The 27,144-nt window shown below is 35.9% G+C and overlaps 2 protein-coding genes across 2 annotated transcripts; both read right to left on the bottom strand.

Annotated features, from left to right (window-relative positions):
* Positions 1 to 20,970: 20,970 nt before the first annotated feature.
* Positions 20,971 to 21,663, bottom strand: LOC145660974 (uncharacterized). Its single transcript, XM_081726424.1, has one exon. The coding sequence runs from the start codon at positions 21,661 to 21,663 to the stop codon at positions 20,971 to 20,973; it is 693 nt and encodes a 230-aa protein (XP_081582550.1).
* Positions 21,664 to 21,696: 33 nt separating this feature from the next.
* On the bottom strand, positions 21,697 to 25,014 carry LOC145660973 (uncharacterized). The gene has a single exon (XM_081726423.1). It carries the CDS (start codon positions 25,012 to 25,014, stop codon positions 21,697 to 21,699), a length of 3,318 nt encoding a protein of 1,105 aa, XP_081582549.1.
* Positions 25,015 to 27,144: the final 2,130 nt, after the last annotated feature.

The raw sequence follows: 27,144 nt of genomic DNA, 5'->3' as shown, positions 1-27,144 counted from the left end.
TTATTGTAGAATTCTTCGTCGTTTTCTTTCTGTCCTGCTTTTTGTCAGACAGAAAAGTGTTTTGTGGGACCTTGAATAAAGAGCTGGAAAAAAGACTCATAAAATGTTTCGTGTGGAGTATGGTACTGTATGCGGCAGAAGCATGGACATTACGTAAAAATGATGAAAAATGTGGATGTGGGAAAGAATGGAGAGAATTGGTTGTGTCGAGCGGAAAGCGAATGATAGGATGTTAGAAATAGTGGGGAACAAAAAAATTAGATATTATTAAGAAGGAGAAGAGAAACTACTGTATTGATATTGTAATGTAGGAAAAATTTATAATGGATTATGCTAGTTGTTCAGTGAAAAGCATATGAAATGAAAGGAAATTATGTCTTTGTTTTACGTTTGAGGGTTATATATCCTGTAGGCTAAAGGAGACGGATGATTCATGAAAGTGAATGAGACCCGAGTTCGACTCTTAATGGGAGCTCACATGATTCGTACCTCATATTATGCTGTAGGTCCACGTCTCATAATAATAATAATAATAGCGGGGGTCCCAAGAACACCAGGAATGGACCTAGGAGAAGTGGGGTCGCGTTCTCTTCTCACGCGAGAGCAAATTCAGTCTGTGTTGTGATTCTGGACGTGGCGAAAAGTGGGAACACGCGATAAATCCAGGAACATATTATATATGATCGTTTTGGTATTCTTGTGCGAGGAGACATAAAATTACATGAAAATACCAACCTCTAAATTTTTTAAGACGGTGACTTACCAGTCAACGATACTGTGGCGCTGCACTCTTTCCTTACGTTTTTCTCAGAGATACTGTCAGACCCAATTTCATCTTTATGAATAACTCGCGACCGCATCGAATATCAAATGGCAAAGCCCTTGGAACGAAAGGATATTCAACGAATGGACTGGCTTGCCCATTCAATTGAGATCACATCAAAGACCTGTGAAATACTATGGGGTGCAGCACGTCCAGATGCACCAGTTGTCAAGAGCGCTGGTGGACGAATGTAATTACAACAACTTATTACCAACCTGGTGATCAGCATGGGAGCAAGTTGCATCGCTATGCGTAGTGATTACATACCCTTGTAGAAACAATTTTCTTCTTGTGTGATGTCAGGGGACTATCACGAGTAACAATGACTTCAGTGCAAGTTATTGTTTCTGTATGAAAGTGCTATTTTTGTTCTTTTTTTCTTGTTTACACATTTCTTCCTGCTGGTTCCTGTATCATACTATATCACTACTTTCATGTATGATCTAAGTTTCACTGATCTATGCCATTTGGGAGTGGCACAACATGTGAAAGTTAAGTTTAAGTCATACTTAAGTTTATATATATTTTAATACTATATATACATATATTAATATAATATATATTTTAATACTCTATATATAAGTTATCATTCGAGACAGACCCACAAATGATGTAGAGGTAAAGCTGTACACTTCAATAACGTTGGGATATAGAGTAATGATTCCCAAACTTTTCTTACTGGTGACACACTTTACAGAACATTCACTACATCGCAACACACTTTTTAGATTTTTTAAATTAATAGTTAAAACTCTGAATAAATTATAATAGTATAATACTATAAAGTTCTACTAAGATACATACGTAGTATCTAACTATCCGCAGCTAGAATCTAGAATTGAGCATTGCTGCTTCCGTTGAGTGGTAAAAACTGTCTCAACATTAATTTTAGCACATTATTAAATGCTTCATGCTAAAAATAAAATGTATCATATGAATGTACCATATATAACATTAATTTTTAAAGTTTGTTACCAAAACTCCTTTATATATTTACTCTATCCGTCCGGGAGGCAAAAAATCTCAATAAGTACTTGACCAGCCATCTCCAAATTTGGTAGAAAAGTTTAACCACTTCCGGTTTCAAGATTGATCGCTATAGAGCAAACGGGGTAACGTGGAGATGCGGTCCTGCAATCAATTAAGTGTCCCAAGAATACATGCCCATCTTTAACTCTCTACTAAAACGGAAAGCAATGAAATCTACCACACCTTATTGATTTACATAAAGCAAAAATGATAACAGATAGCGAGAAGTTCTTTTTTGGAAAGCATTTAATGTTCTAAGAATAAATACTGTCTTCTGTCTTAACCCCTTCTTCAAACCCCACGTAGCGTAATGCAACCACTTCGGTTTTTAACATTGATTGTTACAGAATGAAAACGGTAACAGATAGCGAGAAGCAGTTTTCTGCAATCAATCAAGCGTCCTAAGAATAAATTCCATCTCCATTATAATCTCTCAACTAAAACCGGAAGTGGTAGAAATTCACTACCACCTGAGGTTTTAATAATAATTGAGAAAATTTCACGCCATTCAATTAAACTTCTTCACGCAGTGTACATGTTACACTCAACTTGTTAAATTTTAAAATTTCGCGATACATACCATGCGGCCGCAGGACATACAGGTTGGGAATCACGGATAAAGAGTACAGTTAGCACCAACCGCCGACCATCTTTACTGACAGTTCTCCAGGTATAGATAATTGTGGAATAAACCTTAGAGTACTATTTGGAGGAAAATAGAAGAGTAAAAATCTCTATCGGAATCGAATCCGGACCATTCAGCAAGTAAGTAGACCCATTACTGACTACGCTATCCCAAGTACTGTTGTAATACTATATAGTTTAATTACATCTCTAGGCTATTAAATTATTTGTAAATGTCTCTGTCCTTTCCTAAGTATAAAATTCAAAGATGTTTGTCCATCTTTTAAGCCTCGATGGAAGTAGGTATCGTTTAATATATGTAACAAAAGGAATAGCAAGAACTTACAAGAAAAGGTCATTTCGTGAGAAGTGAACTTTAGGAATTCAGGGAACTAGCCTGTATTACCATGTCTTGTTACATCATCTGTTTTGTCTGCATTGTACAACAAGTTTTCCAGCTGACTCTACAAGACATCACACTCACAGCAGGTGAAATATTCTTGTTGACAACGTAATCACAACGGATTTATATTCGTTTTTTTAGTCTCTTTTTGTACTTTCATTTCTAGTGAAGATGCGCCTTCCTCCTCTTCTCTTTCATATTTTAAACTTGACTATGATAGATTTGTTTTGCTCAATTGTTATTACAAAATATTTTCTGAACAGTTTTATGACAGTTTCTTTCCTTTGTGTCATTGGTCAAGAAAAACTGTGCTCCCTTGGAAGACATGAATTTAGATAGGTTGTCATGTACAGCATGGCTTGTAAGTCTCTAGATAGATTGATACAAGCGGATGAATAAAATATCTATCGTTGAATGCGTAGATGTGCATATGTTTTCAGTCCGGTGCAAAAGTCACTGCTTTTCGTAAATTCGTTTCTTGGTAAAGAGAACAAATACTTATAAATAACAATTACCATAAAGCGTTTCGTTACTGGTATAAGTAATTAGAATAGAAACTTTCGCTCATGCGAATGGTAAACAAGAGAAATGAAATGGTAAACTAAGAAATAAAGTACTATATACCAGAATCGAGAAACACATGACCGGAACGTGTTCCATAGGCTGAGATTCGACTGCATTTTCATGAGGCAAATTTTTGCCAGTACACTCATAGCGTGCTCATTTAATTACACAGATTGTAAGCATAATGACAGGAAAGTGGGATACGAACTTGAAAATCCAGAAAAAGAACTTTGGAGCAATGAGACAACGGAATCAAAAGTTCTTATGTATATTATAGATTTGTGAGAAACTATATGAAGAGTTATTTTTCATGTGAGTTAATTTTCAATCCCTTAAACTGAGATATTGGAAATTATTTACAGGTGTTATTTTATAAGTTAATAAAACACGAAGTCCTGGAATATTTTCAACTATGACCATATTTTTGTAAACAGGTAGGTTTTGAGATATTGTATTACAGAACGACATCACAAGAATACCAAAGTCAAGATTGTAACTTTGTGATGGCATGTTACGCTTATCGAAAATGAGTTTAGATACAAGCATACGTTCCCCTATTCTGTTTCGATGAAATTCCTCGGGAAATCACGGAAATCAATCATAATCTGTTTCCTTGTAGAATTATCTTGACTGTTTCCTAAATCAATACCGCTTATTGTATTTGTTATTTTATCGCAGGTAGGTAAGTATCTTTGACCTTGCATCCCGCTCTCATAGTGTGGATGGAATATGACATCACAGTTAAATATTCCGTTAAGGTATTGATAAACATAGTGTCTGTTAACGGAGTAACCCTGGGAAATGGATGCAAACAAATGTAAAGCATGAAGGTTGTCTGAGGCTCTCACTTGCAATATGGTAACATGATATAGTAAACAAAGCTCTCAGTTTATGTGCCAACAGTAACAAATTTTTGCAAAGGAAATGAAGTCGTCATCTAAGTGTTCAGGAGGATTTTCAAGTTGAATAGACTGTTGTTATAGAATTCAGTCACGCATTGTCTTCATCTTTTCATTCACGTCCAAGTCGATATAATAATATTGTAATTGTACGGCAGTTTTTTGAGGTGGAAAATTGACTGCAGAGACCGAATTACAAATATTCTCTCTTCTATCAGTTAACGTGAAACTGTTGTCTCCTTGCTGTTATTATGTTCAGATTTAGGAGATTCACTTTCTGATGCTTCGAGTCTGGAGACAGAACCACTCAAGCCATCAACAGTATTTGTGAATTTGTCTCTGAACCTCTCGCGACGTTTGAACATTTTGGAGCATCTGAATGAGATCTTTTCATAAAGGAACATTGGTTGGAATAAGATTAGACAAAGCAACATCTAACATTCCGAAAGGCATCTCTTTGTCACCGTGATTAATGACGACTTTCAGCAATGCTTTTTCTTAGAATGAGTAAATGTTCATACCGTAACAAATAGTGTTCGGTATGTGTCATCGAGAAAAAAAAATTATTAGCTTTGCTCCAAGTTTTAGTTATTGAAGGGATCTCAACGGAGTTATTAGGGAATCGAGAACCAATATAGTTCAGGAAGACAACCTAAACCAGCTGATAGGCTTGATATTGCTTAAATTTGAGCCTTAATGCCATAAATATTGTCATCAATCGGTACTTAGTCGGTACTTAGCGACTCCGAAAAATTTGGATTCTCCACTAATGCCAGTTATTTTGGACATTTTATTCTCACTCCTTTTCACTCCATGGTGATGGGATATGAACTTGGGTTTAAATGGCATCTAGAGTTTCGCTATTCATCTCAGTGACTCCGAAAACAATAGATTTGACACAAATATCGGTCGTTTCGATTGTTTTTACGTGTCATCCTTTTCCAATCCTCTAGGATGCTAGGAGTGTCTTGCCCTCACAGTACGGCACAAGCGATCTCGAAAATTATGTATTCAACACTATCTGTTGTTTTGTTTACTGTTACATGCCATCCCTTCTCACCTCTAGGGGTACTAGGGATATCTTTCTCCCATTGTATTTGTTTCCCAATTGTAAGTTACATGAGTAGCAAGTTCAGGATATTGTTCCAGGCGTTCTACAGTTGTGCTAAAACATACACCTATTATATATAAGTAAAATTTAGATTTTTACGATCTATTATCACCTTGTTGTCTATATTCAGTCGTTCTATCAGATCTTACACATCTTTCTATGTCCTTCTATGTAGCCCTACTACATTTTAGCTTGATCGACTGAGTACTTTTTGCTGCAGCGAAGTGCAATTGATACATTCGTCATTCTCTGAAAAAAACTCTCCCTGTAATCAAATCAACAAGCTGAGAACTTGACTTACAAATATAGTGATCCTTATTCTTTACATAATGAGTTATTTGCCCACCAAATTTGCCTCAGATCTGGCCAGTAGTTACCGAGAATTAAAGTACCATATACAAGCCTAGTCGAGCCGAATCTGTCCCGTCCTCACCAAGCTCGTCCACCAAATATAGCGATCTTCATTTCTTCGACGACGAGCTACTTGACCATCAAATTTGGTTCAGATTTGTCCAGTGGATACCCAAAAACAAAATACCACACACACACACATTTGGAGTGAAACTTTAAGCTCCCATAATATGCTTACGTGAAGAAGGACTACAGGAAAATAGCTGACATTGGAAAGCTATATGCAATGGAAATTAACATCGAAAAATCGAAAGTCTTGAGAATATTCATTTGGAAACGCACAGTTACAGGTTAGGGTAGAATAAAGAGAACTTGAAGACGTTGATAATTTCAAGTATCTGGGAAGTATTTTGACGAAACACGCTTACTGCACCAAAGAGATCAGATCAAGAATTGTTATAGCCGAAGAATCATTCAACAAGAAAAGATCCCTCTTAACTAGCAGGCTTAATATTAGAGACAAAGGAAGAAGTTGGTAAAATGCTATATATGGAGTATTGAACAGTATGGTTTAGAGCATTGGACGATACGGAAGTTAGAGGAGAAATATTTAAAGAGTTTCGAAATTGGGGGAAATGGGGACAGAGATAGCAACAGACGGAGATTTTTAAAACGAATAGGAGAGAAGAGGACACTTTTAGCCAGCATTCTTCGTAGGAAGAATTGGAAGAAGAAGAACACAACTGATCGATGATTTTAAGAATAGAAGAAAATATTTTGAGTTAAAGAGGAAGCTGAAGATCGAGAAACCTGGAAGAAACATTTCCGGGCCCAAACCTTATAAAAAAAAAAAAAAAAACTTTTATGACCTGCCAAAAGGCAGAATACTTAATAATATTGCTCACGTCGGCAGCTAAAAGAAGAGCCCAAACTTGGATAAATTTCTATTTGCATTTTTACTACTCATTTGAGAACACAAAATCCAAGGCAAATATGTATTTTAAAACATCCGCCCGTGGGGTCACAAGAAATATAACCTTAAAATGGATACTGAACATACGATAGACCGGAGTACCCGCCCCCCCAAGAATAAATCTTCTCGACATATAGGAACCACACATACGAAACCTATGAAATGTTGTATTTTATATTTTCTTCATCACAATATATTTTTTTTATCAACATTCAAAGCAAACAAATAAAAACAATGCATGAAACATTTCTTGTATACGCTTGAGGAAGTATGAATTTTAATTTGTCGGGTTTTTAAACATAATTAATCAGTTAGTTTTATATGTTTCCTTCATTTAGAATATTATAAATTATCCACAAAACAAAAAACAGAATAAATATGTTCATTTTTGGTATTGCTGGGGGCTCTCTCTCTACACAGAGAAATATATATACACCTACAGTACATAGCTATTAGTTTTGTTTTGCTGCAACGGAGTAATAAAATAACATTATGGATTTCCCTGTTTTGTATTTTGAAGATAACGTATTTAATTTTGTACAATTCCAAAGAAGGACAAAAGAGTGAAAATAATATATTTTTTTCTAATTAAGTTAATAATAGTTACTGTAATTTGCTTCCGGTATATGTACTTCATTAAGATAAGTTGCATATTTTTCATACCAACTATCATATAAATGAATACCTTATATACTTAACACACACACACACACACACACACACACACACATATATATATATATATATATATATATATATATATATATATATATATATATATATATATATATATATATATATATATATAAACATGAGAAGGTGCTGGAGACATTGAGTTCCAAAATAGCATGAAATTGTCTTAGAAATAGTACCTGTTCCATCTCGACATGTGCAGTACACATAATTTGAAGGTCTCACGATTATTCAACGAGGCTAAGAAAGACAGTGATAACAAGATGGATGATAATGGCAGAAGGAGAAAAGTGAGAATAACGGGAGAACCTCGAGAAAACCTACATATACGGTGTTTGTCCACCTCAGAGCGCACTTAAGGGAGTCGAACCACGGATTACCCATACCAGAAGTGAACGCTCTACTACTGAGCCACCGCAACCTTTATATGCACTGACGAGTTAGAACATTATGACCCCTACGTAATATTTGCTATGTCCACTTTTGGCTTGTAGCTGTGCGGTTTGGCATGAAAGCAGCGAGGCCTTGGTAAGTGGTTGGCAGCGTGACACACCTCATATGCACACATAAGTCAGGTAATTCATGTAAATCCCGTGAAGGGGATCGATGAGCTCGGATCTCTTGCACAATGATATCCCAAAGGTGTTCAATTGGAAATGAAATCTTTCAGTTTAACGTCCCACGATTATGCCCGTTAGACTAAAGGAGACGGTTGATTAAGGCAAGTGAATGATGGTGAAAGAATTGGAGGAATGAGAATGTGGAAGGCAATGGGGATACACCGAGAAAACACACGAACACGTATAACGAGATACTTTGTATAAATTGATAATTACTTGTATTTTTGGGCAGAAAGTGCTTCTACATAAGCACTATACCAAATATAATGTTAATTTAAAAGTAACAAAAGAAGAATGTTTTTAATATATGTAAGAAATATACATTATACTATAATGAGTTGCTATGTTGTTGTTGATAGATACCTAACAAACATGTACGATTGCAATACAGTCTATGTGCATATTTGTTCAAAGAAAATCAACGAATAAAATTGTTTAATACGTATCATCGTTTTGTGATTTCAATATAAAAGGTGAGAATACTAGTAAATGTAATCACAGAAGATATTTTAATGTGTAAACAATTACTACCACTCGAAATCTATTTATATTATTAGCCGAACCAGGTTGATGACTACCTTTGGTGAGTCGTTGTAAAAAAATTTTGGTGCCGGAACAGGGACCCGGGATTCTTGTAAATTCATATCCCGAAGTAAAGTAAGGGTGAATTTACTTCTGTAATAAGGTTAATGACTACGAACTTGACAAGACTTAGAAGTGGTAGAATAATCACAAGAGAAATGAACGGTGAGGCAATGGAGAAAGGAACCAGTGATAGTAATAACGGTGAACAAAGTGCAGCACCAGGAATGACATTAGAAGACCGAATTTTACTAGTCTTACAGCGGCAAGAACAAAGCCGAAAAGACGATATGGAAGCCATGAAGCAGGAATTAAAGCAGACGATAGAGCAGAAGTCCGAGGAATCCAACAGACAATATGAAGAATTAAAGCAGACGATGGAGCAGAAGTCCGAGGAATCCAACAGACAATATGAAGAATTAAAGCAGACGATAGAGCAGAAGTCCGAGGAATCCAACAGACAATATGAAGAATTAAAGCAGACGATGGAGCAGAAGTCCGAGGAATCCAACAGACAATATGAAGAATTAAAGCAGACGATAGAGCAGAAGTCCGAGGAATCCAACAGACGATTGGAGCAGAAGTCAGATGAGACGAAACAATTTATTATCCAGGCAATGAATGACATCACTTCGCAGTTTGATGAAAAATTAAAAAGAATATCTGAGGATTGCCAGGATAATCAAAACCATCTAATCCAAGAAGTCAGTGGTGTAAAAAGGGATTTGGAAGTAATAGAATCTTCGGTACAGCAACAAAAGATTCAGGTCACGGATAACTCCAACCAGATACGTATGAATACACAGTTGATAGCTACCTTACAAGAGAAAATCAGGACACTACAGATCAAGGACAACACATACCACAATAACATGGATAATGATCGTGTAGAATTCCCTTGTTCACAAGAGATGACTTCGCCTTCACCCGTATCTGATGAGGACATTATTTTGGAAGAAATTCATCCGAGAAGTACAGATGGGCGGAAAAGAGATGGTGCAACTACACATCACGCCATAGGTAGGAATTGTCATTCAACAAGAACACGGAATGATAAAAGGAAGGTAAAGTTAAGCGTAAAGATGAGTGAAATACGTGCTATGAGTAAGTTCAGTGGTAAATGTAAAGAGAATGCTACTTCTTTCCTAGAAAAATTTCAGGACGAGTGCAATATAATGTGTATAGATAGATCACAATATATGAAACTAATCCCTCATTTATTACTCCCACCATGTTCTTTATGGTTTAAAGCAGTACGAGATCACGTTAGTACGTATGAGGAATTCAAAGCAGCGTTAATCGCAAATTACGAAAATGACTTTTTGCTTGCAAATAGAGATGCCACGATTAGAAACCAACATTTCAATCCTCGTTTGCACAAATCTGTTGTCGAGTTTGTTGTAAATACATACAACGAATTAAAAGTCGTAAATCCATTGCAATCGGAATCTAGAATCATAGCATCAATTCGAAATTTGTTACCGTTTAAACTACAAAAGATCCTGTTTTCTACCCAGTGTATGAGTTTTAACCATTTATTAATGCTTGTTCAATGTTATGAAACTCAATACCATGCTCTGAATCAACAAGCAGGAATAGGCAAAAGTAAAAATAATTCAGATCATTTTGTACCTGTTCGGAATCTAAATATCCGTAGTGTGAACGATACGGAACACAACCTAAACCGAATAAGTTCAAGCAATCAGAACGATCAAAATAGGCAAAGCTATGTTGGGAATCAACCTAACCTAACCAATCGTGACAATAATTATGTCAGATCACTCAACCGAAGTAGACATAAAAACAATCGAAATACATGGCGAAATTCTAGAAATGCTACAAATTCTATGTATAGACATAATCGTTGTTCAAGAGATGGCACTTCGTATCAAAATCAGAATCACGACGCAATACATGTACAAAATATTGCGGAACCTAATCATGATAGTGCAGTACAATGTACTTTATTAGAATCATATGCTAATACAAATTTAAACTGACTCTAGTTAATGAAGTAAGGGTTAAACCCATACCAGCTATAGATTCTTGTGAATATTTATTTTTAAGTCTATGTGTTAATATCAATAATGAAAACAATTCTTATGACTTCGATATACAAGCATTATACTTGATAGGATTAGTTAATGAACTCATAAATATTTTTTCCACATTTGTTTCAACAAATGATAATTTTCAAATGATTTTAATTCTTTCTTGTTAATATGAAGAATTATAGTTCGATTCATTAAAAGCAAAGGTTATTTATAGTATATTTGATTTATGTTGAAACTTAATTGTTAAAGATTATGTTAAGTATATGATTCATTCTATTAAGCTAATTATTCAACGACTGTCTTCATGCACAATATTATATGTTACTTGAATAAGATTCTTCTATATTCTGACGCCTAATTGATACAATGCATACTGTAGAATATCAGCTAAAATAACTAATATATAATGCGCCCTTGATCCTGGTGACTCATGTTTTAAAATGTAATTGCTTCTTACTATTTTGAATTCGTACCCTTCGTTAATTATATAAATAAGCGACGACGTTTTAATAATAAAATATATATTAATATAATAAAAGATAAATGATAATGAAATGAAAGATTTATTATAAATATATTTATATGAATGAAAATAAATAATGTTATATATATGCGAGGGTCGATCAAAATGTAAAGGACGTAATTATGGAATATTGTTCTTATAAACGGACCAGTGGTTCTTAAATATAAAATCCAAGCTCCCTTGTAACTTTTATATTCAGTCCCATCGTCGGGCGACATTTTATATAACGAGATACTTTGTATAAATTGATAATTACTTGTATTTTTGGGCAGAAAGTGCTTCTACATAAGCACTATACCAAATATAATGTTAATTTAAAAGTAACAAAAGAAGAATGTTTTTAATATATGTAAGAAATATACATTATACTATAATGAGTTGCTATGTTGTTGTTGATAGATACCTAACAAACATGTACGATTGCAATACAGTCTATGTGCATATTCGTTCAAAGAAAATCAACGAATAAAATTGTTTAATACGTATCATCGTTTTGTGATTTCAATATAAAAGGTGAGAATACTAGTAAATGTAATCACAGAAGATATTTTAATGTGTAAAGAATTACTACCACTCGAAATCTATTTATATTATTAGCCGAACCAGGTTGATGACTACCTTTGGTGAGTCGTTGTACACGGTGTTGTCCGGGGATCGAACCAGGGATCTCACGAAACCGGAGGTAAGCACTCTTACCACTGAGCCACTGTGCCCTCCGGTGTTCAATTGGATTAAGATAGGATGAGTTTAGGGCCATCGGAGAATTGAAGTTCACTACTTTGCTTTCGAACCACTGCCGTCGGCCAAGGAGGTTTTGCCCTGCTGAAAGTTCCCACTTCCAGCTGGAAATATGGCCGACTTGAATGGATGTACATGTTCAGCAATTACTAGCTGATAACTAGGATCCATCATGGTGACCTCCACACACACACTACTGGATAACCATGTTAAGATTCCTAAATCATAATAGACCCATAATGGATCCACCAGTCGTCATCCTACTGTTTATGTCTCAAGCTACTGTTCCATAGAAGGACGATGCATTCTGATCCGGGGCCATCGTTGTAATGCAGGTAGTATGGTGATTCATCGGACAATGAAGCATTATGATATTGCTTTGCGATCCAATGACGACTCCCACGTGCCTATTCCACTGGTAATCGATGATGCCATGCAGTTAAGATTGGTACACGTGTGGAACATCTGCAGCGGAGGTCCATAACTAACAGTGTACTGTCTGCTTGGACACACACGTGCGTTGTCCACTGTTAAAATCTGTTTTAAGGTTGCTTTTAACTGTGCCACGATTTGCGGTTGCGACGATGTTCGATATCTTTAATGAAGTATGGCCGCCCCATGTCTTGTGGTTTGGTCCTGGTTTCACCATCCCTTTTCCACCTTTGGAAGACACTAACTACGGCAGCTTGCGAATACCCGACAAATCGCGCTGTTTCAGAGTTGCTCGTTTCCAGCTGTCTAAGACATCAGAATCTGGCCCCTACGAAATTGTGAAATATTGCTAGCCTTTTCCATTCTACGCACAAAAATGACACTGACTGATGGAATTAGATCCCTGTCACCGTCTGGTGAGCAGTTCTGTTGTGGCCCATGCAGTCCAACAATTTCGTTCAAAAATGTTTTGGCTGTCCAGTATATGTTGAGTTCATGCAATCGCATAAATTGTGACAACCTTGGATACCGTTCCGACACAATGTACGCAATAATTGCATATTGTAATTAAGGTTTAACTGTGACTCGTGAAAAGTTAATGGGTATTCTTACTGAGGATTCACGTAAATAGTTAAAGCATTAAACCTCTTTTTTAATTGGTACTTAATATCCTGAACAATCAACATGTTCAGTAAATAAATTTTTCTCTTTCTTTTTTTCCTTATTTCTTTTTCTTTCTTTTCTTTCTTCCTTTCTTTTTAATTTACAGTATAAATCTACGTATACTCTTGCCACCGCAACATTAACCATCGAATCAGCACTGATTACACGTAAGTTCTTTTTTTGGGTTGAATGTTTGTTAGTGGTTGATCATCAACATTGAGCGTGGTTAGTCTCATGAAAAATTAACAACTGGCCAAACCGATTCTTCAAATCATGAATATGGGTATTGTAAATCTCTCCACCGCTTGACATACAGACAATCCAAACTACTCTTATGGACACATACAAACACAGAATGCACACACAAGATATATATATACTCCTCACACTCCTTAACACATAAAATACTGTGGTACGCTGCTGCGCGTATTGCATTTCCAAACGACAACCTCAGTAATTGAATTCAAGAGACGGGATAGCAAATGTTCATTGCGACTGGAGGATCCTACTAAATAGTATTCTGAAGCGAGAGGGGGGAAGGGGGTGATACTCAGAAGAGATGAACTGGGGAGAAGAGAGACTGTTGTGAGGTCTACAGAATGAATTAGGAAGAGAGAGAGAGAGAGAGGATAATAAAAAAGTATTAAGGCTAGCCAGTAACATCTCCTACAGAGAATTTATTGAAACAATGCACAGTAAGACAAAGCACTCGTAGTACCAAGGAATGATTTGAGGACGGGTATAAATACAGTGAGGTGTCTGCAAGATATATATATATATATATATATATATATATATATATATATATATATATATATAAGGTACTTCTAGGAATAGCCTTTAGAGGCAACTGAAACTCCTGGAGACTCAGTGTTCTTTTACGACTCTTCAAAAGAGGAAGATCAGTGACCGAATACTCCTCCATTGGACCACCACACTGTTATTTGGCGAAGAAATTGACGACGGGGAGGAGTTTAAGACCCGAGTAAAATAAAAAGAAGAACAACTTTTACTGCAAATCCGGTCAGTACTGTATCGTCGTCTTCAGCCCGTTATATTAGACAACGAGGAGCACCAAACTGCCTCATCCAATTCTCCAAAGGCCATTCGATCAGCGTTGTTTTTCCATGAGAATTCCTGCTTTCTCACCAAAAGCCTATTTCCATGTTCAACATCCTCCGGTTTTTCTCTCTTTCTTCTTCTTCTTCCTCTCCTCCCCAAATTCCTATCTGCACCTGCATTCCTGAGTAAGGAAAACCAATTTCCTGCTGCTTCATTTCCGATGGTGCGTAGTTGTGCTATTTCTTTTCTCTCTCTCTTCCTATAGGAATGTATAGACTATAGAATATGCAAAGTCTGTTTATAGAAAGAGAAGCTGGTTTAAGCAAAAGTTTTTTTTTTAGTTGATTTAGTATGTACGAGATTACAGTGTTGAAGATGAATCCGTACCACAATTCATTGATAGTCGATACACGAAATCACATCACATATTTCTGTTCCTTCAGCACTAACCCTACATATATTTTCTACAGTTTTCAACGATAACAAATTAAACACAATAAATTCCTTATATATTTAAAATTATAAAAGCTAAAACATATCAGTCTTGGGAGTGTAAGGCTAATATGCAAACTTCAAAACATTTATGAGTTACGGGTTATATAAACATCTAGGCGCTTTTGTTAGATAATTTTAATCGTTATCATGATTGGCGGACGCCTCAGTCTCTCAGCCACATTAATTCACAATAATGGAATTGTTAAGCGTGACGTATTTCAGTCAGTATTTATTGTTCATTTGTTTTTGCTGGATTCCAAAGTTTTGACCTGCATATGGTACTTCCACAATGGTTATGTTTTGCCTTGACTTTTAAAATACAATGAAAGAGGGGAAAAATTAAAATTTTGTTTAAGTTTCTGAAAAAGAGAACTGTAAAGAGCAAATACATCAAAGATAAATGTTTGAGGGGAACCTTAGGGATTAGGGATTAGGTTTCTGGGCTTTCACAATCTATGGCCATGTTAACGAGTTACAGAAATGAGGGATGACTTTCTTCGGCGATCACACTGCCCGGGAAATTGGAGAGAAAGATAGGAATGGGGAACGAAGGAAGTGGCCTGGGATCATTCCGCTATTTGCCTGGTATGAATGAGAAAACCCCAGGAAAAAACACACTGAGGATGGTTGGTCTGAAAAAGCTTTTACACCTTTACGACCGAATGTCCTCACCGGGAATCAACCCCTGGACCGCTCGCACCAAAGGCGAGAGCGTTAGCGTCTACGCCTCGCTGGTCCACATTTGAGGGAAACGTATTTACATAAATATAAAGTGAAACATACACTGGCATTCGCTTTCTTTACGTAGTAGATGTATTGTGTGGAATCGAAACTAAGCGTTGTAATCCTTGCACTTAGGTTGAGAGTGAAAGTGACAAAATCACTTAACTCATCCACTCACAGCCAGGTTAATAGTTGTCGGTAGCTGTGCTGCCTCTCACCTGACCCCAAAATATTTATTTATCTATTTAGTCAAGAAAATTTACCCATAACGGAACAAAGAAACTTCGATTACTTTGGATCCTACACAGTTTTTAAATACATTTAAATACGTATATTAAAACCGTAAACGAAAAAACCGATAAATAATTCATAGCCATATCACTTTTAAATACACACATATACATACGTTTACACGAAAAAGTAGGTATATACAAATAATACACTGACTCTTGTACATACATAAACAAAACGTATACACAAATTTATAGCCTATTTACTGTATACAAATTTAAAAACAAAGCCACACACTCATTTTTATCATAATTTATAATAGTTTCTTAAGACAGAGCTGTACTTACGAAAGGAAACACCAAATCCCACTGTTTGTGATATTAAATTATTATGAATTTTCGACATTCTAATTAAAGGAGAGTGGTGTAATAGTAGAATTTAGAATATACAAGGTAAAGGAGTTCTTAAAGTTTTCGAGCACGCATTAAAACCAAATAAGCAGAGAAAGTCGAACACATGTATCAAGTCATTAATTTTTCATAATATACAAAATCGAATTTGAATTTGCTTCTCTTCTGAATTCTAGCGAGTTCACTTTAAATTCATTGAATAACGCTTAATAAGAAATACGTTCCTTTAAGAAGGATTTGTGAAACTATTTAAAGCACAAGTATCTCAAAAACTTACACTGTAATTATCAATTAAACGAATTTCTGACTGAATATAACGCCACCAAATAATAGATGCATATTCTAACTTGCTTCTAACTAAAGCAAGATCTTTTGTATTTCTAATAATAAATCCCAGATTCTTGTGTGCGTCTAATACTATCTGCTTAATATGAGATTTAAACGTTAACTTCTGGTCTCAAATTTTGCTCCTAGATCTTTGACACTATTATATCCTCTTATTGTATAAATTAACGAAAACGAACTAATTAACCTTGAAGAAGTAATAACTGAGCATTTTTCAAAATAAGTTTATTGCTTACACTCTCTCTTACTTATGTCTTCCTGTAGCAATTAAATGTGAAGAGGGCTTTCATGTTAGAAGAAAAAAAAACTTTAAGAACTTTCAGGCTATTAGCAAAGGAAATTCGAGCATTTTACCATATTCGATAAAAACACAAGAAACAAAAAGAGGTTCCAAATTAGATCTCTGAGGAGCACCAGTAGTAGCCTAAATCTAAAAGTAAACGAACGTGAATGCCTATAGACAACAAAATGTTTTCTACCAGTTAAATAAAACGAAAAAAAAATAAGTAAATTATCTGGCAGTTTAAAATTTGATAGCTTTTTTTTAATTAAATAGCGTAATCTAATTTATCAAATGCCTTACTAAAATCTATATAATCAATATAAGAGTACTTAGTGTTAAATGCAATGGGAATTATTTGTGAAGAAATTAAGAAGTTTGTAACTGTAGATCTAAACGGAACAAAACCATGCTGATAAAAACTAAGAATAACATGTAAAAAGATTTGTTTATATAAAATTTGTTCAACATTTTATGCAGGAGTACAAATAATAGATATGGGACCATCATCTAAAATTACATCTAGATTACTAGACTTAGTTATTTTAATAATCTTACTAGCTTTCCACAGTACAGGAAGGATACTAGTACAGAGAAAAAGAATAAATTTATAACAAAGAGGAAAACATAATAATTTAGACAACATTTAAAAATATAAGAAAGAATATTGTCTGGTTCACTAGCATTTTTAGGCTTCAATTTGCCAACAGAATCAAAATAATCACTTTCAGTAATACATTTGATATAAGCTATAAGGAACAATTGGATTATTATTAGTTAAATTCTTAATGTATACCAAACAAAAAACTCAATATAAGCTTTAGCAATGTCAGCAAGTGAGCAGTATTGTTTATCACCATGGTATTTAATATCTGAACTCACACCTTTTCTCCTTTTATTCTTTAAAAAAAATCCAAAATGTATTTGAATTAGCTTCGATTGAGCTTTCAATTTCTCTAATATACATTTTGTAAGGTCTACTAATTAAGTTCTTAGTCACCTTACAAATTTCCTTAAGCTTTTGTAAATAATAATAAAAAAAACAGAATACGATTTTCTCCTCCTATAATACTCCTTTTGCTCTAAGACTTTTTTTATATCCAATGTCAAATAATAAGGATAAGGTCGTTTGCTCTTATTACCTCTATTAAGAACACTATTCCTAATTGAGTTACTTAAAACGTCTTAAAAGCAATTTAAAGCACTATTTGGGCTCTTACGCACTCATATAATATTCTAACCAACATCGAATAAAGATTGATACAAATTCTTAAAATCTGCTTTACCAAAATTATATCTCAAGACAAAACTTCTCAAAATATACGGGAAGATGATGTTTATCAGGCCTGACTAATGGAGAATCACATTCACATACCTCATTAACAAACTGAAAACATGTTAATATTATACCTATGGTAAGTTCATTGTCATTTTTAATTTTATTATAAACTGTTTAATTCAAAATCGACATAAAATTGTTAAATACTAGTGCGATCAGTGCAGTATTTATGAAATCCATGTTTATCCGTTATATTTGGAATATTAAAGTTACCGGTACTCATTGACAAAATTATATTATTATTGGCACTTGCTGTTTCTTCTGTAAGATCGAAAAATTGTAAATAAATATTAATACTTGTATTTGGCATAAAATAACAATTTACAACAATAATATTTACATTTTTAAGTTGAACCTCCATAACTACTAATTAAATATTGTCAATATTCAATTTGACAATCAAATACTTGATTATAAACAACTTATTAACACTAATCAGAGTACCATCACTTCTAGCAATTCTGCTTTGACATATTACATTATATCTATCATCGAAAAGTTCGAAACTGTTTACATGGGAATGAATAACAGAAATAATATCAATTTCTGAGGCTACAACGTTAAGATTAAATTCACTAATCTTGGTATTTAAGCCTCAAACATGTTGATATTAAATTGAAATGATATTACTCAATGACAAAGCTACTTGCAAATTTTGAATGTTAAGAAACTAACCATAAATTAACCGTAAACAGTTATATAATGACATCTTACTTTAAGTTCTTCATATCACCCATAGTCTTTATTACATGAACATGACTGTCTGCAGCATTTTTACGTAATTTAATATTACCAGAGCAATCCACTATAAGTATATTTTTTGATTTTGCATAGTCCACTAAAATAGATTTTTCAAATTAGTTAAGTTTTGATTAACAAATTGGAGATTCAGGCTTCAAACCTGTATTTCGATAGTTCAGAGTTATTTTTTCCAATTCATGAATAAATCTTTATCAGATCTTCGGATAAATTTAACAATCGTTATTGGAGCTTCTTGTCGAAATTTCTTCAATCGATTGTATTAGATACAATGTTCATATCCGAAGTATGACCGACTTTAGACACAATATCATAGACACCTCGTTTTGGCTTTCAGGAATACCGTGAATTTCCACCTTGTTTCTTGGACCGTATTAGTCCAGATCATCTAGATTCACATTCCGGACATAGATTTGTTTACGTAATGTTTTATTCTCGCTAACCAAGCTGTCAATAACATCCAAAAAAGTACTTTAATGATTCTTGACTGCTTTTCATTTGTTTAGCATTTGCATCCAATTTCTCGTGTAATGAATCAAGAAGTTTTTTTTTAGATCTGTTTCGGTCGTTTTAACTATATGTTTCAAAGTGTCTATTTCTGTTTTTATAGACGGTAAAAGTTCATACAATTCACTGCCAGATGGACAATCTAAATCAATATCGTGTGGGATCCCACTTGTCATACTACGTTGTACGGTTTCAAATATTCATTACATCGCAAATATTCATCATCAAACTTTCGTCAGATAATTTTAACTACCCGACGTATTTCTTATTAAGTTTAATACAACTAATGTGATATATTCGTTTACAATCGTTGCACTGAATATTAGTAGCAGAGTTCTGTTTAAAAATTGCCTTTGTACATTTAATACAAAAGTCCATCGTGAGTACAATTAATATAATAGCAAACGAGAAGGACAAAAGAGACGTAAAAGAAGAAAGATATTAATATTAAGGGTAGCTAATAGCTGAGGCTGATACCGAATAACATGCAGATAAATGTGATGAAGATATCTAAGATAATAGATACTATGGAAAGGGAACCTTTGGTTAGGCTGACAAAATGCCAGAGAACAATATTCATCAGGGTCTTAGAGATATGGGTAACAATTATGATCGTTGGATTAAACGTCGCAGTCCAGAATTCCATAAGCGAGCTTTGTTTGTGGGAAGATGGATCTTCAGATCTTTTAAAATATAGAGTTGATTAGGTATTGTAGCAAACTTCACAATTAGATTCAACAGCATTTATGTGTCAGTTTGTTTCACGATAACTCTCGTAGAAAAAATATCCGATTTGAATGAAACTTGGTATATTCCTTTCTCCAACCTACGGAAGTAATTGTATTGATTGGATTGAAACCCATCAATGATAACAGGACAAATGGGGACAATATCCACCCTTGTTGGCAAGTTCGTATATATGTATAGTGTGTTAACGAAACAATTTTCCACGAAACAAGAAAATGGAAGCACGACATTTGTGGTATCGATATTTGCGGTACTGTTCGAAATAACACGTTATTCCTCAAGCCGAAAGAGATATTTCCAGCGGTTAAAAAATGGATAGACAATTTCAACGGTTACACAAACACCAGACCTTACCAAACATTAAGAAGCGAAGTCAAAATTAGCCTCCAATGACTTTTAAAATTTACTATTAATACTATGTTTTAAAGTAGAGTTGAATCAGTACGTTTAAAATAAACAATGATTAACGAACAAATTACCACGGGGGAATATATGAGATCTAGAACATACTCTAGTATTCTAGTAATAGCCAATAATGAATACAAAATACATCTATCGACCAGTCAGCCTAATTTACAACTACAATAATCAAAACAATAATTAACGTAATGATTCCTCCTCTTTGATTCACAAATATTTTCATATGTGAAGTACAGAAAATCAGTAAGCTTAGCAGTGATCCTCTTCAAATAAGTCCACTTCAGCCGCCGTTACTCTATCAATATTGTTCAATGTTGCTGTTAGAAATCAAAAGATCTACACTTTAGAGGAATGAAACCTTTTTTATTCCCAGCTATTCACTTTTATTTCCACAAAAGAACGTAACACAAGAAAATAGCTTCTACAAGCACCATGCGGCCACAACTTTCTAGTCCTTCTTCTTCTTCTAGCAGCTGAACTGCAAACAAGGCACAATGTTGCCAGCTCCTATTCCCAACATCCTCCCACCTTGAGTCACGTAAGGGAACTAGTGACTCAACCATCCCATCATTAAAACTGTGGATTACAATACGTAAAAAGAGACAATCTTTTGGGAGGTTTCACAGCTCTTCCAGCTCTAGTAGTGATAATTTGAGATTCCTTTTCACCTTCACATTGATCAGTTTCACTTCTCGGTTCTCGTACCACCAGTCTTCTCTTAAGTACATTCTGTTCAACAGCTTCTTCTGACCTGATTTCCAAAGGGAAGATACGTTGAAGAGGTCTCACCATCATCCCCGCGCCGGTCTTTAGTCTCACCAGACGAACTTTTCCATCACGGCCAGGTATAAGTTCCACAACACGTGCTAGGGGCCATTCCAACCGCTTTAAGTTGTCGTTTCCCACTAGAACAACCTCTCCTACTTCTATCTTCTTACAATTTACTCTGGTTCTCCAATGTTGAACCAACTGTCCCAAATATTCCTTTCGAAACCTACTGCGTAAAATCTTCCGTATATCCTGAATGTATTTCAGTCTTCTTCGTAGACTCCCCGCTTCTGTGACATCAATGTCAGGTACTCCAATTTCAGCATTCTGTTGTAGGAACATTAGAGGAGTTAAAGGCACAAAATCAGAACTTTCTTCCGAAACGTATGTCAAAGGACGGGAATTTATAACTGCTTCACAGTCACAAAGAATTGTGTTAAATTCTTCATAAGTCAGGGAAGCTCTTCCAAGTACTCTTCTCAACAACTGTTTCATTAGTCTAATCAGACGTTCCCACCAGCCGCCCCACTAAGGTGATGTGGGAGGAATAAATTTCCATTTGATACGCTTCGTAGTGGTGTACGCTTCTATCTTCTCCCACTCGAGTTTGTCTAACAAGCTCTCTGCACCGACAAAATTGGTACCATTATCACAGTAGATTACTGATGGACGTCCTCTTCTAGCGACGAATCTCCGCAACGCTTGAAGGAAATCGGCCGTTGACAATCCAGATACTAATTCTAGATGTACCGCTCTATACACTGCACATGTGAAGATACAAATCCATGCTTTCTTGCCATCTCTTAGTATTACTGGACCCGCCATATCCAATCCTGTGACTTTAAAGATTGCTGATTCCTTAACTCTATCTTCTGGTAAGGCCACGGGACAGGTCTCCATCTTCTTGGCGTTGTATCTTCTACAGACGACACACCTTCTAACAACGGATCGAACGCCTTGCCTTCCTCTTATAATCCAGTACCTTTCTCTGAGAAGACTCATCAGACCCTGCACTCCAACGTGACAAGATTCTACATGTTTGTCATGAATCAACCGCTTGACCACAGGATGTGCGTTTGGTAATACAACAGGATACCGAAACACTTCTGAATCTGAAAGCTCTACAATTTTCGTCTTCAGCCTAATGATCTGATCTTTGTCTTCAAATGGGCATAGTGACTTCAACTTTTGGTCTTCTACGCCGTCGAATGACTCTTTCTGAACGAGTTTAAGGACTGTTTTCTCAGCAGCTGTCACTTCTTCTACCGATAATTCTCCTTGTCTTCTCTTCTTTCCATTACGACAATTGAAGATGAATCTCTTGATCCAACCAACCATGCGGATTATCTGTTCATATTTTGAAAAACGGCGGTAGTACCAATCACGGTTTTCTTCTTTGGCATTAATCATTACAGATACAATGTTTTTTCTTCTTTCTTCTGAGATTATTTCTTCTTGATAAGTGTACTTCTGCTCCGGCCACTCTTCTATTGGTCGTCTTAACCAGTCTGGACCCTCCCACCATTTTGACGCAACTAACTGTTCAGGTGAACATCCTCGTGAGGGCAGATCAGCTGGATTCATGGTTCCTGGAACAAATTTCCAACACTCGTTGCCTGAATTGCTTAATCTTCTTATTTCTTGTATTCGATTCCACACAAAGGTATTCCATGGCATATCCCGCTTAATCCATGCTAAAACGGTGGTAGAATCTGTCCAGAAATAAATTGGTACATCTTCAACATCCAATGTTTCTCTCACTGTAGTAGCTAACCTTGCGCCAATTGTAGCTGCCAGTAATTCCAGTCGAGGAATGGTTAACTTCTTCATCGGAGCAACCCTGCATTTCGCCTGTATCAATTGCACCTTCACTTGTCCTTTTTCTTCAGTTCTGAGAAAGACAGCCGTAGCATACGATCTCTCACTAGCATCGCAGAATGCCTGTAGGCTCCAATTCTTACAATCTCCAGCAGCCCATATTGGAAAGACAAGTCTCTTTAAATGAGGCAACTCTTTGATCCATTGTAGGAATTTCTTCTCAACTTCCTTTGGTACCGCTTCGTCCCAATTTACCTTCGATGACCATACTTGTTGTAAAAGAATTTTCGGGCTTAACGTTACTGGACACGTGACACCAATAGGATCAAATATTCTGTTAGCAAATGACAAAATTATTCTCTTCGTGACAACCGCAGGTTTTGTACCCTCAAAACATTCTGGTCGTAATTCCAACACATCTGAAACAGTTTCCCATTGTAGGCCAAGTACAGGAACTCTATTCTCTTCTAGTGTGTTTTCTAAAGAGGTATGCTCCCACCCTCGAAGTTCGAATTTTGCTTCCGCCATTAAGTTCGTGGCTTCTTCTCTAAACTGACGAAGCTCATCTTCATTTTTGACACTAGTGACACAATTATCTACATAAAAACTATTCAATAACTTCAAAATGACTTCCTTAGCATAACTACTCTGACCCTCATTACACTTTTGTAGTGCTCGCCTAAGATGATGCTCTATTACGGCTCCCAACAGGAAAGGACTGCAACTCACGCCAAACACTACTCTTTTGTGACGATATATTTTTATACCACCTTCTCCATTTATCCAAAGAAATCGTAAATAGTCTCGGTCACTCTTACACAGGGAAATTTGTAGAAACGCCTTCTTTATGTCCGACACAACTCCCAACTTGTTCAATCTAAAACGTGTCAGAATCGCTGGAATAATTTCTATCAAATTGATTCCTTTCTCTAAACACTGATTTAAAGATGGATGATTTTTCTCTCTCGCTGAGGCATCGAATACTGGACGGATCTTCGTCGTACTACTAGTCATCTTAACAACATGACGATGAGGTAAGTAGTAGCCTTTCTTCTCTATCTCTTCCGCAGGAACTTCCTCTACGATGTCTTCATCTTCCCACTCTTTCAGAACCTTCTCGTACATTTCGTAGTAGTTTTCAGCCTTCAATCTAGCAACTACATTCTTCAGTCTTCTTTTACAGGTATCTATGTTGTTGGAGAGAGGTGGATGTTCCATTAGCCAAGGCATTTTTACTTCATACCTCCCGTCAGCGTTAATGGTCGTTGTCTGGTTAAAATATTCCATTACTTTCTGTTGCGCCTCCATTTTCGTTTTCTTTTCCGCTGGATCGGTTATGCCTAAAACATCCAATTTCCACAAGTCTGAAACAGGTGTTGATTTGCAAAACATCGTTGTGACTTGCATTGTAGAAAACCTAACAGAATCCTTCCTGTTTATTTTTCCCATTAAAACCCAGCCGAGCAATGTCTCCATAGCAATCAGGCCAACTTTCAAAGCAATTCTCTTACCTGTGAAAAGTTTACCGGCAATGTCCGCTCCTATTAAAATTGCGATTGGGCCAGGTTGATTATCGGATATTTCTATACCCATTTCCCGTAACTCTGATAACCAAGGACCATCTATGATTGATGTAACACTATTACAAATAACATCCTGATTCAGTGCTTCAAAATTACATGCATAATCACCATTGAGGTTGGTTAGCCTAACTCGAAAACAGTCATGTTCACATGGTTCTGAAAATACACCTCCAAAAAGAGCGTGCGCTACAGTTTCTTTTCGTAATACTTCATAGTTCATTTCCTGCGCTAAGCTAGTACAGATATAAGATCGCTGTGAACCAGTGTCTATAATCGCCCTGACGTTCTTTTCTGAATTCCGCCCTCTCACTTTTACTACCAATGTTTGTAAAAATGTTTCGGAATGTTCATTGTTTGTCAGTGTGTTTTCGATAACATGCTTCACATGAGTCTGTTTATCACCGTTACTTGACGCATTCTTAGATTTATTTCTGCCACTACACATAACACTAACGTGACGCCCCTTGCATGCACTACAAGTCAACTTAGCATAACATTTTGAACTCTTGTGCGAATTCTTAAGGCACCGAAAACAGCATCCCTTTCCCTTCAAAATGTTTATTTTTTCCTCGTATGTCCAATTACAGGCTTTTACACAGTTTTCACTTGCGTGCGATTGATCACAAAAAAATGCACTTTGCACTATTTTTACAATTAACTAATTCAGCGGCAGTTGGTACAAAATCGGAACGATTACTGCGTTCTTTCTTTTTCTTTCCCACATTACTGGTGTCTTGTATATCAAACCCGGACACAGCAAGAGCTATTCTTTCTTCATTTTCTACTTCTTTCCGCAAAAATGACATAAAGTCTTCCAAACGTTTTTCTAAAGTTGCGTCTGCACTGTTTGTACTGTCCCTCTGCCACGTACGCAATAGTTCAGCAGGTAAGCATGACTCCACAAGGGGATACAGCATGGCAGCACATTTATCTGTTGTGACACCTAAAGTACTTAAAGCGCGAAGTTGAGATTCCAACTTGTCATACAGGTCTATCAATTCTAGATTACCATTGTTACTTAGATTATGAAACACTAGCTTTAAAAGTTCACGAACATATACCTCTACTAACATATCGTCACGTCCAAAACGCGCTTTCAAACCCTGAATAACCTTCGGGTAGTTATCTTCACACAGGGGAAAACTTTCTACGAACTGACGTGCACGTGTGTTCGGTACAATAGCTTGAATGAGATATTGGAATTTGTCTACATTAGGAATCCGTTTATCTTCGTCTATGCGCACAAACTGTGACCAAAACGGAAGCCAGTTTTTCAAATTACCATCAAATTTCTTAATTTCCACTTCTGGAAGTTTAAAGTTTCTTTCACTACTCGTGCTACCACTACTCTCGTTCGTTTTACACGCATGCAACGCAGCCTCAACCTTGTTTTTAATTTGGTAGAATTTTAAAGAATACTTATCTGCTTGCTCCGTTTCTTCTAGTAGTTCTTTCTCGCTCCAATTATCTTCTATTGCTGATGTCATTATCTTCTCATCTATCTCCTTCATTTTCATGTATTTCTCTTCTAACACTTGAAATGTACCACTAATATCACTTTCGTTTTTAAGTTCTGCGCTACACAGTTCCGAACAGTTCTTATGCAACCTAGTGAATGCTGCTCTCAAGATTTTACGCTGTTTTTTCATTTCCTCCATGGTCTATTGTGTCCTGTTACAGTCGCCAGATGTTAGAAATCAAAAGATCTACACTTTAGAGGAATGAAACCTTTTTTATTCCCAGCTATTCACTTTTATTTCCACAAAAGAACGTAACACAAGAAAATAGCTTCTACAAGCACCATGCGGCCACAACTTTCTAGTCCTTCTTCTTCTTCTAGCAGCTGAACTGCAAACAAGGCACAATGTTGCCAGCTCCTATTCCCAACAGTTGCTATTGTGCAATATCTTATATAGGTGTTTGAAAAAGAACTCCCTAGCTTTAAGTATAAATTTATTTGGGAAATGAACGAAAACTTACATCAATGAGTACATATCATGAAAGAGAATTCCTTCAAGTTTTGTTTAATGTTTGTAGACTTTAACGTGGGATCCATTTGTGGCCCTGCACACGTCGAGACGATATTTCACTTCCCGCCAGGTATTCACCAACATTTCTTTAGCCAATGACGGATAGTTTTTGCTGTAGGTGATTCACCACTATATTGATATCTAAAATTACGTTGCGCTGTAATAACTGACTCAGTTTTCACAAGTCAAATAACACACTGCGCTTTCTGTTGCGGAGTACACATTGTTGCTGAGTTGCTCTGAACTGCACGCCTCACTAAACTGAGGAAACAGAGGAAAAAAACAGCACTGGTGCCGTCTCAAGGTCAAGCAGATCTGCCAACTGCAGGGGAGCCAAACTTGGAGAGTTGATAAATCAAACACCACAAACTAGAATAGTGTGTCACTTTGCACAGATTCTAGGACACATTAAAACTAGGGAGTTCTTTTTCAAACACACTGTATATTAACATTGCGAATTTAATATAATATTTGAGTAAACTATCGTCTATGTGCATGGAAGATACTTCATGCTTTTGATGCACGTTGCATGCTGTGTACCGTAA

The sequence above is a fragment of the Thermobia domestica genome, chromosome 9 (genome assembly GCF_964235325.1).
Source record: "Thermobia domestica chromosome 9, izTheDome1.hap1.1, whole genome shotgun sequence".
Classification (NCBI taxonomy): domain Eukaryota; kingdom Metazoa; phylum Arthropoda; class Insecta; order Zygentoma; family Lepismatidae; genus Thermobia; species Thermobia domestica.
Note: the sequence above shows the minus strand (reverse complement) of the source record. Positions and strands in the feature narration are given on the sequence as shown.